We start from the raw sequence: 16478 nt of genomic DNA on the forward strand, positions 1-16478 counted from the left end.
TGACCTACAGGTGTGCAACTGTGAGTCTGTGGATGCTCTTCAGGTACATGTGCACACATGGGGCATCAGAATTTCCATGTGTGACTCAATGAGTACAACTGCACAAAACAGGCATGGGACAAGGGTTCTGAGCGAGGGACATGTTCATTTGGGCCATAGCCCTCTTCCTGCACATCAAGTGTGGTGTCAGGAAAGGACCTTCCTGTGAAAGGACCTGTTTAGGAGGGAGGGGTTGAAGAGTGGAGCAGAGAAGTGGCACCCACAAGGGAGTTTGGAGGGAGAATTGTGCCCATGGATGTGGCAGGACAGGGGTAAGGGGAACTCTGCCCAGTGTGAGGGGACTGTCCTTATTCCGGGTCACCAGGGCCACCTTCACTCTCTACCCACCAAGCCCTGTTCTAGCACCCCCTGGTTTCTCCTCTGATGAGAATTCCACTTACATAAGCCTCTATTTTCAGCAGTAACATGAAAGGAAAACCTTTCCGGGGCTGGGTGCTAAGGGTGTTAGAGCCAAGGATGCTACAAATGCAGGAAATAAGGTGGCAGGAGCTTGCAGATTGTTCCAAGAGCTGTAAACACCCAGAGCCCTTTTGTGGGGCTGAGGGGATTCCTGCCCCCTCCTCCGCCCATCTGTGCCACCTGCCATTTCTAGCCTTCAGCTCCGCTCAGAGGAGGGCCCTCTGCGGCTTGCCAGCATCTCCCCCACAAAGGTTAGACAAGGAAGAGGAAGAGGAGCAGGTGCTGCAGCCTCATAGGTGGGAAGGAGCCAGGGAAGTATGTGTAGTGAGAATCAAGTAGGGAGCTTCCCACCCCCCTCAGCCCCCACCAGGCATTTGTCTTCCCCACTCCCATCATGTTAACCACCTCCCAGAGCATCCTGAACGCACAGACATGGTCCACCCTGACTCTGTGCTCAGCAGGGTCTTGTCAAGGCTCAGGGAGCATTCAGGCCACAGATAGAGTGAGTCCTGAGGGAGGGGAGGAGGTGGGGCTGGAGCTTCCACGGAGCCTGGGCAGACAGCTCACAGTGGCATGTGACAGCTTCTTCCTGCTTCTGGGAAACAAAGAACCTCTAGTCTTGGAATAGTGAGCACAGAGCAGGAGGAGAGGCCCAGGGCCAGGGCAGTGGTCCTCACCCTTCTGGGGGTCATGGACCATTTGAGATGCCAAGAAAAGCTGAGGACCCCTCCTCAGAAGAATGCAGCACACTCAGGAGTTAGCTTTGGGTTTAATCTCTGGTGGTGGTCCAGGAAACCACTCTCCCCGGCCCCCCACCATTCTCAGGGGAAGGTGTTAGCCTAGGAGGTATGGGATCATCAGCCTCCCTACTGAGAAGAGCCAGGCTCAGAGAGGTCCACACGCAGTCCAGCACGACCCAGGATCCAGGGGGTTTGGTGTCCCAGTCTGGCTTCTTTACAGACCAGCAAGATGGGCACGAGAATGGGCTTACAGGCAGGGAGTTGGGGCAATTGGTGAGTACCTCACACTTGAGGCTCTACAGGCTGGAGACAGTAGGTGATACCCATGCCTGCATTTGGTACAGTAAGAGATTGTTCTGGAAGCGTACTCTCCACCCCTGCAGGAACCCTGCACACCAGCTCAGTGTGCCTGGTTGGCCCAGGCAGCCCTCCAGCAGAGTGGCCAGAGCTGGCCTTTGCCCCAGCGTAAGGTTCTGTACCTGCACTTCTGCTAAAGGTGTGGCCGGCCGGATATAAATACATCTGACACCGCAGCCCGTGGGAAGAAAAGATGAGGTCCATGACATGATTTAGGTCGCTCCTTCTCTTGGTCTCTTCAGCAGTCACATTGGTTGTGTTGCTAGGTAACCAGCATGACAAAAAAAAAAAAAAAGCTGCCTGCCCTGACTGCGGAGTCCTCCCATGGCTTCTGAAATAGCAACACTTTGTGGTCTGTGGTGAACATGGACGGTTGGGGTTGTAGACCTTTATTTCAGTGTTAGAGAACCCTTCAAGCCTGCAGAGGTCAGCAGCCAGGGAAGGGGAGGGGAGCTCGAGGGTTGCTGTGGTGTGTGGGCAGGGGGCCGTGGCCCGGGAAGCTGGGAGTGACCTTCACAGGAGAGCCGATGGCCTGGCCCCCTCCCCACAGCCTGCCGGAATAGGTCATCTGCTGACACCCGCCGGTGCTGGGTCTCACACCTCCATTTCCTGAGCAGTGGGGAAAGGTAGCTTTTGTCTTCTCCCCTCTGGCCTTTCTACAGGCACCTGATAGGCAAGAGCCATGGCCTCTTCCCTCTTCTCGCAGTGACCCCACAACCCCAGCGCAGTACTGGGCACAGAGCTAGCCCTTGGCTGAGACACGTGGAACTGGCCTACTGAGCGCAGGGCCACCATCTGTCATGTCTGGGCTGAGAAAAGCTTTTCGTTAGCTGGTGGGAGAAGAAGGGTAGCTAGAAAAAGGCTGGGGGTCCAGCTCTCTCTCTGTCCGTGCCTCACACTGAACTATGGACAGGTAAGCCTTCCAGAGCCGTTTCCTCAGTTGCTGGGATGGATGAAAGCTCCTTAATGGTGAGGAAGCTTGGCTCAGAGTAGAGCTTAGTATATGGAGACTCTGGTTACACACCTGCCCCTGCCTACTGGGGATCACACAAGTGTGGAGTGTACACATTTGAGGGGCAGGGGGGTGTCACTGTTGAGTTTTCTTGGAAAAGTGTTGGATTTGGTCAGAAGCCCTGAGTATGTTGCGCGCCTGTGTGTGTGTGTGTGTGTGTGTGTGTGTGTGTGTGTGTAGCAGGGAGACCGAGGCTGTTTCTCCTGCCAAGGCAGTCACCACAGAGGGAGGATAGGGCAGTGGTTATGGGCTTAAGCCAGGCTGTTCAAACCCCAGCTCAGCCATGTATGGGCACTGTGGCTTTGAACAAGCTACTTCTCTGTTTCAGTTTCCTCATCTGTAAATAGGGACATAGCACACCTCCCTCATAGGAGAGTTGTGAAAGTTAAATTTATAAAGCACTTAGAACAGGAGACGGCAGACTTTCTGTACAGGGTCAGATAGTGCACGTTTTTGACTTTCCAGGCCGAGCAGCCTCTGTGGGAACTCCTCCACTCTGTCATAAAAACAGCCATGGGCAGTACACACATGAATGGGTGTGCCTGGGTTCCAATAAAACTTTATTCGCGGAAGGTGGAGGGCCACATTTGGCCGGTGGACTGTGTTTTGCTGAGCTCTGATTCATAGCAACGGGTAGTGCCTAGTAAGACCTAAATACGTGTTACCTGGTGTTCTTTTTCTCATTACTGTGAATGCTATTGCTGCCTGCCTGTGGATGGTCTCTCCTGGCCATCCTCAGTAGGTCCGTTCTGTCCCCATCTCTGTGGCCCAGTCCTGGAGCCTTGAGGGACCTCAGACTCCTGCCTGGAGGTTCTCTCTGCCTCTGCCCGCTTAGCTTCTCTCCTCCTCTGCCAGCCTTTATGCCTCCCCTGAACTCTCCACGACGGCCCTTCTTCCAAGTCCTGTGGAGCTTCGGCCTCATCTTGTCACCTATAAACCAAGGCTGTTAAACTCAGATGTTTGAGAGAGCCCCCTTTTGCCTCTAAAATTTCTGCGGGTCACATTTGAATTCCTTTGAAGAGTTTCCACCTGTTGTTACCTTAGCTGTTGGCGCCTCACCCAGGCAAGGGTCATAGTCTCCATTTTCCAGATAAGACTCTGAGGCCGGGGAGAGATTTGTCTGCCAACATGACCTGGGCTTCTTCCCCTGCTGGGCCTTCTTCCTGGCTCTTGGAGTAGAGGGACGAAGAGCAGGGACTGGCTATTTGGGAATACCCCCCGCTGTAGGCACGAGGCGCCCAGTCTGTCAAGACCCAGGGCTGCCAGTGATGGTATCACTTGCCCTTTCTTTTGCAGTCGGCCTATGCTGTGTCACTGCTGCGGGAGTGCATGAAGCTTCGACCGTCAGACCCCACCGTGCCCCTGATGGCTGCCAAGGTCTGCATCGGGTCCCTGCATTGGGTGAGTGAGCTACGGGGGCAAGGCCCAGATCCCAGCAGCTACCTCGGAAGAGTGGCAATGGGCATGAGATCAGGGCATGCACATCTTGCTGTGTGTATAAGGGGTGGGGGTGGAGGGGGACATGGGGAGCTGGGAGGCAGACAGGCCTGGAAAGAAAATCTGAGAAAACCAGCCTCTGTCCGCAACAGCAGCTCCCCCAACTCAGGCTAGTATCAGGTTTATGGTTCAGCCTTGAGTTGTGGTCTCTAGAGAACCAAAATGTAGAGTCAAAAGTAAAGTGGGGCCCCACCTGCCCAGCAGTGCAGGAGTGGGCAGGACTTGGAACACCTGGGCCAGCCATCATTTGGATGGAGGCTTCACATGACTACAGCGTACAGTTCTGCGTGGGCAGGACTAGAAGGTGGCCTCCTCCGTTGGCTCCTTTGTTCCTTTTGGCTCTAGCCTATGGGTCCGTGCCCTGTGCTCAGCTGCCTGCCGAGGGCTCTGCGGCTGAAGGGTCAGATACACCCTCTCCCCTCAGGGCCTGGCTTCCTTGAGCCCACACAAGCCTCCTGATGTGAGGGGCCGTCCTAGAACAAATGCATCCTCTCCTATACTTTGGTCGTCTACTCCACCCACTTCTCCTCTCTTTGGGCAAAATAGCCCAGTTCCTCTATCTGCCCTCCAGGTCCATTGTCTCCCTAAAGGGAGCTGCTCTCATACACGGTCCACCCCTGCCTGTTTTCCCAACCCCAAAGCCCACTCTCACCATGGTTGAGGGCCCAGCTTGTCCCAGCCAGCAGGGGCCAGGCTTCAGAATTAGCAGCCTGCCTGACCCACTGCCACTCCCCCTCTTTAGGCATCCAGCCCTGGGAAGGGAGACTTCGTGTTCTAACCATTCCTGCCAAGTCTCCCAGGGACTGGAAACTGGCCTGACCCTCCCCTGGGTCCCTACCTCGCCGCCCCAGTGAGCCTTGTCCTCTCTCTGCTGCAGAGAGGACTGACTCCCTAGCATGAGGGGCAGGGGGGAAAGATCACCTTCCCCTCTGTCTCCTGCTTCTCAGATTCTTATAGCTGGAGTGCCTGCAAGGCCCGGTGGGCCCCATTCGCTGTGAATGGTGCAGGGAGGCAGAAGCATGGCACCGGTGCCCTTGCTCTTAGAATGTGGTTTTAGTGAGGAGGAAATCCAGTAGAATGATCTCTTATAGGCTCCAAGCATTAGGAAACGGCTACACCATGAGGTGGATTAGTTTCCGTGCCACCCCTGGGCGGTCTTGGTACATACCCGTGCCATGCCTCTGTTTCCTCATTTGTAAAGTGGAAATAGTAACAGTCTGTTCCTCAGATGTGGCGTAAATGACATAAAGTATGTATAAGGCTGGACGGGGCAGGAGATTCACAGAGGAGGAGGCCTTTGGACTGTGGAGGGTTCAGGCCAGTGGTCAGTTCTTCCATCACTGCTTGCTTTCCATACCCCATGATTAATGGGGAAACTCCTTGCTCCACAGATCTTTCCAGAGTAACTGTTGGTACTCTGCATCTTAAAAGTGGGGAGCTGTGGGGATGTGGGTGGTATGCAGGTGCCAGCAGACACCCAGGCTGCACACAGCAACAGAGGGCTGTGGTGTGAGCCAGGGAATGCAGAGAGGGTGGGCTCACCGACCCCTCGCTCATACTCCTGCATGCTCCTGGCACTCCTCAGAGGAGCCTCAAGTCCTCCACTGGGACAGCGCCCCAGGTGCCCGCCTCACCAAGCTGGGGCAGGGGAGGGCCCATGTCCTCCCAAAAGCCGCCAGCCCTGAGGTGGCTATGGATGTCCACCCAGCCAGCAGCCACCCTTGCCAGGAAGCCTAAATTTAGGCCTTCCCGCCGTGGAGGAGCTGTTTCCCTTGGCGGCATAATTACAGTCATTACGTGCATTCAGATTACATGGTAATAAAATTAGGATCAAATCAGTCCAAATTGAAATCAGATGAGTTAGGAGCAAAGTCATCAATGACAACGTAAATAGAAAAGTCCAAAAGGAAACTTAAACATGCAGACTTGTCATCAGAATCGGGGAGGAGGGCAAGCTGTTTAACCTCCGCTAGGAAGCATGCATGGCTTTGGGGGCTGGTTTAAGCCAGGGTTTAACACTGAGTCCAGGCTGGATCCAGGTCCCGCTGGAGGGACAGGGGGTGGGTCTTGGCAGCCATCCCTAACCTGGAACCTCCAGACCTCCCTAAAGCCCTGTTTATACGTGCCTTGGACATCTAGCACATTACATTATAATCACCAGTGTTTCTTGAGGGCGGAAACTCTCTCCCTTGATGAAACTGCAGCCCAGAGTTAAAGTCCGGTGCTACTTGCCGATGAGCATAATCATTTGACAACCAAATTCTGCCTTGTATGGTGCTTTTCTTCCCAACTAGTTGGGGAGCTTCTTTACTTACCGTGTCTGCACCCTGAGCCTCCCTCCCCAACAAAGAACCCTGCATGTGGTTAGATGTCCACTCATATCTTAATAGAATGACTCCCACCCCAGCTGGCTGGGCGGGATGGGTGCAGGAAGTCTGCCTCTGGTTCAGCAGTTCTCAAGTTCCTGAGTTGGCATTGGGCAGAGAGCAGACCGTGGGTAGCTAAGGGCAGCCTGTTCTCCAAGGATGCCAGGAGAGAGATGGCCCAGCACTCTATCTGCAGGGCCATAAGCGGGAAGAATGGGCCTGACTTCAATGAGTGAAGTGTGCTGGTGCTTGGGACAGAGCACAGCTCCTGAAAGGCACGGGATGCCACCTCTGTCTGCCTCTTGCCATTGTAGCTTTTCAGGCTCACAGCAGCTCCAGCAGGCCCAGACATTGCCCTGCCAAGCTCCATGAGCAGGGGACTAAAATCTGGGGGTGGACAACTTGGCCCAAGTTGCAGGAAGGGAGGCTGAAACTGGGACATCTGAAAAACGAGCTGTGCTGGGTGAAACCGGCCTGGGTGGCCGTGTGCCCAGAGGTGGAGCACCTGCTGTCCCCAAGTCCTGTCCTCATGCCCAGAGCCAGCATGGGACGCCCTAGGCTGAGTTCTGAGAGTAAAGTGGCCCTCAGGCGTGATGGGGGATGGAGGGCACCAGGCAGAGGGACCTGCATGGTCATAAGCTGGTGACATGGGGTTTGCTGCAAGGTGATTGAACTGGAGGCAGGCATGGAGTCAGATGGGAGAGCACCGGGCCCAAGGCTTAGCCCGAAGCTCCCCTAGGTAGGGGAAGGCATCCTGGTGACAGCAGCATGTGGCAGCTTCCTGCCTTGACACAGCCGATGTCTTGCCAAGGTCCCCAGCCAGCTATTTGGGGGAGGAAGGAAAGAGTTGTAAATATTTCTTAGTATCTCTCCAAACATAATTATTTAAAATTTATTTAATTTAAAAAGTTGAAAGTTCCCTAGGAAGATGGGAGATGGGGATGTGCCTGTGTGCTGTGTGTCACACAGAAGAGGGGAACAGGCCATGATCCTCTTTGGAAAGGTCTATGGTGCTGTCTCTAGGCCTGCTCCCCGTGGGGGCGGGATGAAGTGGTAGGAACTGTGGAGGCTTTGGAGGCAGAGAGGATAGTGTTCAATCCCTGCCCACCCCACCCCCAGTAGCTGTTGGTTTTAGGGGAGTAAAGACTGTGCCTCGTCTAAACCCCGGAGGTAGCCACATCTGCCCTCTACAGGAGGCTCTGAACACCAGAGCCGAGGAGCGTTGCTGGCAAGTGCATTGCAGGTACATGGTGAATAGCCACCATCCCTGCGAAAGCCCCTTCAAGATAGTGAGTTCTCAGAAGGGAGGTGCTTTTGTGGTTTTTACCTTCATTTTTCAGATTCAGGGATGGCCAGAGCCAGGAAGACAAGTTGAGGGTTTATGAGGCAGGGAAGAAAGAATGCCAGCAGTCCTGCCACTGGATGTGGAAATAAGGAGATTTTGTCCTGTTTCTCTCAGGAAGGGAAGAGTGAATTTTCAGTGGACCAGTTCGCAACAGGTCCTGGGCCCCCCGGGGAAGGACCTAAGGAGAACCAGAGGCACTGTTGAAACAGGCACTGCAGGCTCAGAAAGGAACTTTCTCCGGTTCACAAGAAGGGAGAAAGGGTAAAATGCCAGGGGTATCACGTCTTTGGCTCAGTGCCGGGTGGATGAGGCAGCCCCTGAAGAGGAAGGCAGCCGAGCAAGAGCCAAGTGTGCAGGCCAGAGGCCTGTCGATGTGGGGACCAAATTAGGAAGACTAGAGAGCCGTCGGAGCTTGTGAAGTCATGGGAACACTTCTCTTACTTCTGGAAAGCCAAAGCAAAGGGTCCAAGTGTTACAGCCTTCAGTGCATCCTTTTCCCATGTGGTCAGAGAGGAAGAAAGTGAACAACTGCAGAGGGCAGTCATGAATCATGAAGCTCCGAAAGACCCAGATGTAGGCTCAGGAGACCTAGATTGGATACTTAGTCCTGTCGCTCAGCAGCCAGGTGGCCTTGGACAGGTCCTCTAAGCAACCTGTGCCCCAGAACCTTCAGCTCTCTACCACCTGTGCCATCAGGGCAGCACTAAACTGCTCTAGAATAGCAGGAGAGGGGGGGGGTGCAGTCTCTACGTGGGGTTCGTGGTGAAGTTACAGGGCTACCATAGGTAGAGGAGGTATTAAAGAGCTGTATATCACTGGAAGGAGAGTGGTTGAAAACTTAAAAAACCCATCACCTTGGAGGTATTTTGATGAGCAAGGAAGGCCCAGCACTATAACCTGAGCTAATCTTGCAGAGACATCAGCCCCAAACTACAGAGCCACCAGCTGTTGACTTCTGAGGTCACCAGAGGAAGTGTCTGGAGATTAGAAAGGCCAAGTAAGGTAGTCCCTGGGAGAAAGAGGACAGGGGTGGCCGAAGATGGGCGTACCCTGGCTTAGAGCTGCAGCGTTCACATCAGAAGTTGAGACCTATTAGTGGGTTGTGAAATAGAACTCTTTCTTTTTTAAAAAAAAATTTTATTTTTATTTATTTATTTAGAGCATATGAGCAGGGGGAGGGGCAGAGGGAGAAGAAGAGAGAATCTCAAGCAGACTCCACACTGAGCACAGAGCCTGATGTAGGACTCGATCTCACAACCCTGAGATGGTGACCTGAGCCAAAATCAAGTCAGATGCTTAACTGACCGAGTCACCCAGGCGCCCCTAGAATTCTTTCTTAAGAAAAAAATTGGGGGCAACCCCAGGTGGCTCAGCGGTTTTAGCACCGCCTTCAGCCCAGGGTGTGATCCTGGAGACCGGGGATCGAGTCCCATGTCGGGCTCCCTGCATGGAGCCTGCTTCTCCCTCTGCCTGTGTCTCTGCCACTCTCTCTCTGTGTCTCTCATGAATAAATAAATAAAATCTTTAAAAAAAAAGATAAGAAAAAAATTGGAATAGACTATCAGAAAATAGGACAGAAATATCCCAGTGTGTTACTCACAGCAGGGGTGAGTACTATGACAAAGAGAAGGTGAGTGGGTGTGTGTACATGTGTCCTGGACCATGGGCAGAGAGAGGGTTGGACCACCTAGCACAGTGGGCCGCGCAGGGCTGTGGAGACCCAGCTTCTCCTTGTGTAGAGTCTCCTTTCCTAACTAAAAGTTAGCAAGAGACAAAAGGCAGGCAATCGTACATACCCCACTCTGGATCCTGGGATGGTCTTTGACACTACTTCCCGATTTGTCGGCGAGGTCACATACAAGGGTCACAAGAACTCTTCTCAGATGGAACTTGCCGCATGTGTCAGGCTGAGACCTAAGGAAATCCTGGAAGCTTCCAACTAATTTTTTTTTAAGATTATTTATTTATTTATTTATGAGAGACACAGAGAAAAAGAGAGAAGCAGAGACACAGACAGAGGGAGAAGCAGGCTCCATGAAGGAAACCTGACACACGGGATTCGATCCCAGGTCTCCAGGATCACGCCCTGGGCTGAAGGTGGCACTAAACTGCTGAGCCACCCGGGCTGCCCCCAACTAATTTTTGATAGGAATTAACTAACTAATAATAATGGTTTACATTTATTCAAGCACTGCTCTGTGCATTTACTGTGTCTTAACCTCATTCAGTCCTCCCAGCAACTGGAGGTCTGTCTATGAGGCAGACACTTGTTGCCCCATTTTACAGAAGAGGGGACTGAGGCATAGCAAAGCGAGGTGAGTTGCCTGAGGTCACACAGTTGGTAAGTAGCCAAACCAGGGTTGAGCTCAGGAAGTCTGTTCCCAGTGCTTGTGCTCGTTCTTAGCTTCAGGGCTGCCCTGCTGTCTGCATGGAGAGCTTATTCCTGAGTGTGGAGCTGATTCTGGACTTGGCTGGGCTTTTAGTGCTTGTGAACAAAAATAACAAAGCCACATACTCAAGGCTGGAGGATTGCCCCTCGTGTCTTAGATGAAGGGGAATGGTGCATTGTGTATGTAGTTGTATGTGTGTGTACGTGTAGGTATTATATGCATATATACACTTAAAATACTTATTTCTTGTTTTTAAAATATATTTAAAATAAATGTAAATTTGGGGTTTGTTTTTGTTTGGGGGGTTTTTGTTGTTGTTTTTTCCTAGGATAGCATTTTTTCCCTTCCACAGAGCAGTTAGAGCACCTGTGTATGTAGATACTGGATGTTATCATATTGTATATTGTCATACTTAGGAGAATTGACAGTGTTTTTCCTTCATAATCCCTGCAGTGACTCCACATGTAAAAAGACTGCTTTGTAGTAGGTAACAGAAACCAAAACGGTGTTGGCCGTATAGGGACATGGTTCATTCAAACTTTGTGTACATGCTGCTGAAGTGAGGACGGTACATTCAAGCTTTGAGTTTGATTTGAGACAAATGCGGACACTGGGCCTAAACTACATGGACAAGGCTGGCAAATACTGGCTGAGGAAGGTTTCTGACCTGGGGGTCGGACTGGACCACAGGTTGGACAAGCTAAGCATGTATGTTTTCACCTTTTTAAAAAAGATTTATTGGGCAGCCCGGGTGGCTCAGAGGTTTAGTGCCTCCTTCAGCCCAGGGTGTGACCCTAGGGCCTCAGGATCGAGTCCCACATCGGGCTCCCTGTGAGGAGCCTGCTTCTCCCTCTGTCTCTGCCTCTCTTTCTCTCTGTGTCTCTCATGAATAAATAAATAAAATCTTTAAAAAAGGGATCCCTGGGTGGCACAGGGGTTTGGCGCCTGCCTTTGGCCCAGGGCGCGATCCCGGAGACCCGGGATCGAGTCCCACGTCGGGCTCCCTGCATGGAGCCTGCTTCTCCCTCTGCCTGTGTCTCTGCCTCTCTCTCTTTCTCTCTCTGTGACTATCATAAATAATAAACATTTAAAAAAATCTTTAAAAAAAATAAAAATAAAAAAGATTTATTTATTTATTTGAAAGAGAGAGAATGCAAGTAGGGGGAGGACCAGAGGGAGAGAATCTTTAGCAGACTCCCCGCTGAGCAGGAACCCCCCCCCCCCCCCATGCAGGGTTCAATCCCACAACCCTGAGATCATGACCTGAGCTGAAACCAATAGTCAGAGGCTCAACTGACTGAGCCACCCAGGTGCTCCTGTTTGCACTTTTTAAAGCTAAAGTATGGTAAGCTCTGCTAACCCAGAATATGTGTATGAACTGGAGAGTGACTTTTCCCTGTTGGCTAGTAACTGTTGTGCCTTGATCCCAGTACCTTCCCTACATGAGTTACAAGAGAGCCAAGCTACCATTTGCTGAGCAGAAGGGCATGGTCATGGGAAGAGTGTATATACGCGGATGTAGTCGCTTTCTAGATTCTGTAACTTGTACGTGGTGGTTTATAAGCCAGCTTGTTCCTGTTTGAATGGGGCATATTGATGCCTAAAGACAGTGTATGAGCTGAGCTGCATCAGCAATGGGATATTGATGCAGTTTGCTCACCTAACCCTTTTTTTTTTGTGCCTCCTGTCCCCCCTCTGCTGTGAGTCCTCCTTGGACAACCACAGTCACACAAATTCCCTTCTCTTGGAGCTCTACTACCCCCAGGCCAGCATCACATCATGGAGCCTTAACTAAGAGCCACCCTGTCGTGTGGGGTGAGCTTGTGGGGATTGTGTGCCAGTTCACCCAGGCATCCCACCCCCTCGTCGCTGGGGCTCCCCAGCTGCGCCCATCACATAGCCTGCTACTGCAGAAGCCTGGGTGGAGGTTTGTGCAGAAGAGCCCTTGGAGGAGGAGTCCAAGTCTCCATTCTGCAGAAGAGGACCTTTGGGGCATAGAAATGGTCTGCTCCAGGCCCCACAGCTGTCAGGTGCTGGGCCAGGATCAGAACCTGTGTCTGGGAACTCATCTTTCAGTGCTTTTCTCTCCACCTGACTGACTTTAGGGCCCCCCCAAAACCCACCCACCCCACTGCCTCAGGTCGTGGGCCAGGTACTATAGGACACCGATCTTGCTATAGCTTGGGTCCACCTGGCCGGCTGAGGCTGGGCGGCAGGCAGCTGAGGGCTTTCCTGAGCTGAGCTACAGTCTCCCCCAAACCTTGAGTCCTGGGGCCTGATAGTGTCAGAGCTTAGGTCTTTAGACTCCCTGCTTTCGCAGTGACCAGCCCACCAACCTGGAGGTGGCCGGCTGGCAACCCAGGCCAGCAGCCAGAGCACCACCACGAGGGGGCTGGAGCATTGCCCAGGCCAGCATGCATCGGGGACGGTGGACAGGCCACAGAGGGATTCAGCATCCCCTCCTGCCCGCTCTGTCTGGGCTGTCAGCTCACATGCTCCGCTTCCTTGTATTTTGGTTCTGTTGTTTCTCTCCCCGCACAATGTGCTCTCTGCTCCTTCAGCCCTTTCCCTGCACAGAGCTTACCTGGCCATGTGCAAAGGGCAGGCTTACCGAGCTCACCTCCCCTCTGCTGATGGCCTCTGTCTCAGGGTCTCGGCTCCAGCTTCTAGGGAGGGAGGGTCCAGCAGCACTCTGGCCGTGGCCAGTGGTCAGCTCACAAGATGCACAGAGCTCCCCCTCTCCAGCCAGGGTAGGGTTGCAAGGATAAGAACAGCAGGAGCAACACTGGCCTGAGGGCCAGAAGCCAACTTGGGTTTGAATCTAGCTCCCTGGTTGACTAACTTTATGGGCCTCTGCTTGGGGCAAGATGCCTCACTCAGAGGCCTTGACATCTGGCTGGTAGTGGGGCTTTGGGTATGATCCCCCTAGCTGTGGGGCGGTGCCAATCTTTGTTCTCACTGACACTAACACTAGCACACTGTGTGCCAGGCACAGGGACAGATGATGTTCCTGGGCTGAGGAGGAGGTCTGTGGCCATGAGTGGGCATGGCTAAGACCCCCCAGCTGTCCCCTGACTGGCCTGACCGCTGTGGGTGCCCCTCTTCATGTCACATGACATGTGTGATGGTATGTGCACACATGACCTGCGCCAGTTGGTCCCTTTCCAACTGGAATGGTTCTTCCTTCTCCCAGGACAAAAACAGCCTCAGGCCTTTTTCCTCTGAAAAGTTTGAGCTCCCTGTGTCCGGGAGCGAGCTTACAGACAGAGCCAGAGTGGCACCTTGCCCATTCTGCAGGGTTGGCAGTGTCCCCAAGACCCAGTCCTAGAGCCTTGCCTGCCCCCCCACCCCCCACCCGCCGGCCCTGGCTTCTCTCTCTTTGCTGCACAGGGCAGGGACAGACGAACAGAGGCCAGATGATGAAAGGGGCTGTCACAGACGGGCCTGGTCCTGGGTCTGTGCTCTTGGCAGAGTAAGCTTCAGGGAGCTAAGCTGTCTGGGGAAAGGGAAGGTTTCTCCTGTGAGAGGTAGCACCCTGTGACCCTGCGCACAGGCCCTTGGGTTGCAGGGAACTGCTGAGAGAGGAAACAGCCTTTTTCTTCCACTTAGTGGTCATGTGGTCTCAGACAAGCCACCTGGCCTCTGGTTGTGCTGCCCACACATGAGGAATTGCTGTTCTGAGTGTCCCAGGCTGGTGATGGAGCGGCCTGCGTACTGAGGCCAGGAAAGCCCTCCCCTCCCCGTGACCTGTACCTCTTCTCTCTGCAGCTGGAGGAAGCAGAGCGCTTTGCCATGATGGTGATCGACCTCAGGGAGGAAGCCGGGGAGTTCCTTTCCAAGGGCTACCTGGCACTGGGCCTCACATACAGCCTGCAGGCCACTGACGGTGAGTGCCAGGGCCCCAGTGCCTCCCAGGCATCTTGTCCCACCTGTGCCCTGTCCCCAGCACATCTCCATTGAGGACACACACACACACACACTCACACACTCCTCCATCTCATTTCCACTCTTTGACCCAGACTCCATCACTCTCACACATGCCCTCTTTGTGGAGCTTCCCACCCTTTGTGACCTGGCCCCAGGTCCTCAGCAGAGCTGATACCTGCCCCTGGAACCTCTGTGGGGCTCGCAGTCGGACCCCACAGTGTCTTTATTCTGTTTTGGTCTTACCCTTAGCCCTGCTGTGACCTTCTGGGGCCTTTTAAACATCCCTTGACACATGGCATAGTGCTGGATACACAGTTAGTGCTTGATAAATACTTGTACTTGAAGGATGGATTCCACTCAAGCCTGGCATTCTCTCCTGAACCCTGCCACCTCAGTCGTGTGTCCCCCCATCAGTCAGGCAGCCACCTACATCTGTCTGCTTGCAAGAGGGGGAGTAGTGGGGTCCCATGCAGCCTAAACCTAGAAGAGTAATCTGACCAGGGCTGGGCTAGGACCTGGATGACCAGTCATTTTAAAGCTTACTGAGTGGTTCTGTGTGCAGCTAAGGCTTCAAACGCCTGCCTTTGGGATCCCTGGGTGGCACAGCGGTTTGGCGCCTGCCTTTGGCCCAGGGCGCGATCCTGGAGACCCGGGATCGAGTCCCACATCAGGCTCCAGGTGCATGGAGCCTGCTTCTCCCTCTGCCTATGTCTCTGCCTCTCTCTCTCTCTCTCTCTCTCTGTGTGACTATCATAAATAAATAAAAATTAAAAAAAAAAAACAACGCCTGCCTTTAAAATTTAATACTCAAAACACTCAAAATTTGTTAAAATGGTTAAAAAATAAAAGAAGAGGCCTATGGGTAAGGAAGCCCAAGGAGGCAGGCATCAGGCCATGGAGCCTGTCTCTCAAGGCTCATGTGGCAAAGAAGGCAAAGGAGTGGAAGGACCTGGTATGCCAAGAGGCATGCTGGGAAGCTGGGCCAAGTGGACATCCCACACCCTCCCCCAGTCACTAGGGTGGTAGGTGGCATCAGTCCACAGCTGCTTGAGTGTAAGCATTTGCTGGATGGGACCCTAATCGGGCTCCACCCTGCAGAGCCCATGTGCCCTGGGATGGGACAGGGCTGGGTCGGCACCCCTGCAGCAAGCCTTCATGGCTCTGTCTCCATCCTGTCTTCCTGCAGCAACTCTGAAGTCCAAGCAAGATGAATTGCACCGGAAAGCACTGCAGACGCTGCAGAGGTAAGGAGGGCCCCCGTCAGAGCAGAGACGCGGGGTGGCACATTCACATGCTTTCTCTCAGTAGACCCTCAGGTATAGACGGAATAAAAGTTTCTATCCCCATTTTATTGACCAGGAACCCAAGGCTGAGAGCCCCCAGGGGACGCAGGGACAGACCTGTGGGGTTGGGTAGGCAGGCCAAGCCCTTTGATGGTGGAATGCCCTTCAGGCTCAGCCCCTACCCCCTGGGGCTCGGGGTTCTAACATGGGAATCATAGCCCATGACTGTTGGGATAATTATGTGAAATGAAGTTAGAAGAGCACCTTGCATATGTGCCTTAGGTGTAGCAAGGGCTCAGAATTGGTGTTTGCCTCCTCCTAGCCCCTCTTCAACTTGAGGGCTGTGAGGACCCTCCCAACCCCCCAAACCCCCCAAGCCTTCCTCACAGAGATGTCCTGGCAGCCAAGATCCTGGAGAGAAGGAGGGAGGGGGATGCCAGAGAAGCCCCTCCCCTGTGGAGTACTCCCCCCAAGTACTGCTGTGGAAGCTGCTGGCTTGGGGCCTGCCCTAGACTCCTTATGCCATCTTTGTGGGAACACATAGGACATCCAGCCCCTCAAGGTGAAAGAGTTCCATTCCAGCCAATCCCCATGGAGCTACCAGGGTCAGCTCTTCATTCCCAAGGCTTCTCTCCCAGCGAAGCCATTCCCAGTCCCTCCACATACAGGAGCGTTCCTTTCTGTCCTGTGGTGGAGAGGTCAGGCTCCAGGCTCTATACAAGGCCACCACAGGGCCTCAGCTAGGCCAACAGTTGCCTAGAGGCGAGGAGCATTCCCCACTGCCCAGTCCTCCCCTCTCGGATGGTCCCCTCTTGGAGCTTGCTTGCCTGTGGGCTGCCACCATCATCTCCCATCGGGCACCCCCCTGAGAATGTCCGACCTCTTGCCCTGCAGCACCCAGCACAGGGCTGGCCTGCTGGAGGCTGTCGTCACACACTGGGTGCTCAGTCCTTGCTAACTGACCTGTCACTGCCTTTCCCCACACAGAGCCCAGCAGCTGGCGCCCGGTGACCCCCAGGTCATCCTCTATGTCTCCCTGCAGCTGGCCCTCGTCCGCCAGGTGGGTTGTCACATTTCCTAACTCCCAGGTCCCTAAGTGCTG

At 53.6% G+C, this 16478-nt stretch overlaps 1 protein-coding gene across 7 annotated transcripts in view; it reads left to right on the top strand.

Moving 5' to 3' along the window:
- TTC7A (tetratricopeptide repeat domain 7A) overlaps positions 1–16478 on the top strand; it is a 144891-nt gene that overhangs the window by 85624 nt on the left and 42789 nt on the right. For all 7 annotated transcript variants that reach the window (XM_038551218.1, XM_038551220.1, XM_038551223.1 and 4 more), the window contains exons 11-14: positions 3865–3969; positions 13935–14052; positions 15280–15337; positions 16364–16436. In XM_038551218.1, coding sequence (XP_038407146.1) covers positions 3865–3969; positions 13935–14052; positions 15280–15337; positions 16364–16436 — 354 coding nt within the window. The remainder of the gene's footprint in view (positions 1–3864; positions 3970–13934; positions 14053–15279; positions 15338–16363; positions 16437–16478) is intronic.

Source organism: Canis lupus, chromosome 10 (assembly GCF_011100685.1).
Source record: "Canis lupus familiaris isolate Mischka breed German Shepherd chromosome 10, alternate assembly UU_Cfam_GSD_1.0, whole genome shotgun sequence".
In the NCBI taxonomy this organism is placed as follows: domain Eukaryota; kingdom Metazoa; phylum Chordata; class Mammalia; order Carnivora; family Canidae; genus Canis; species Canis lupus.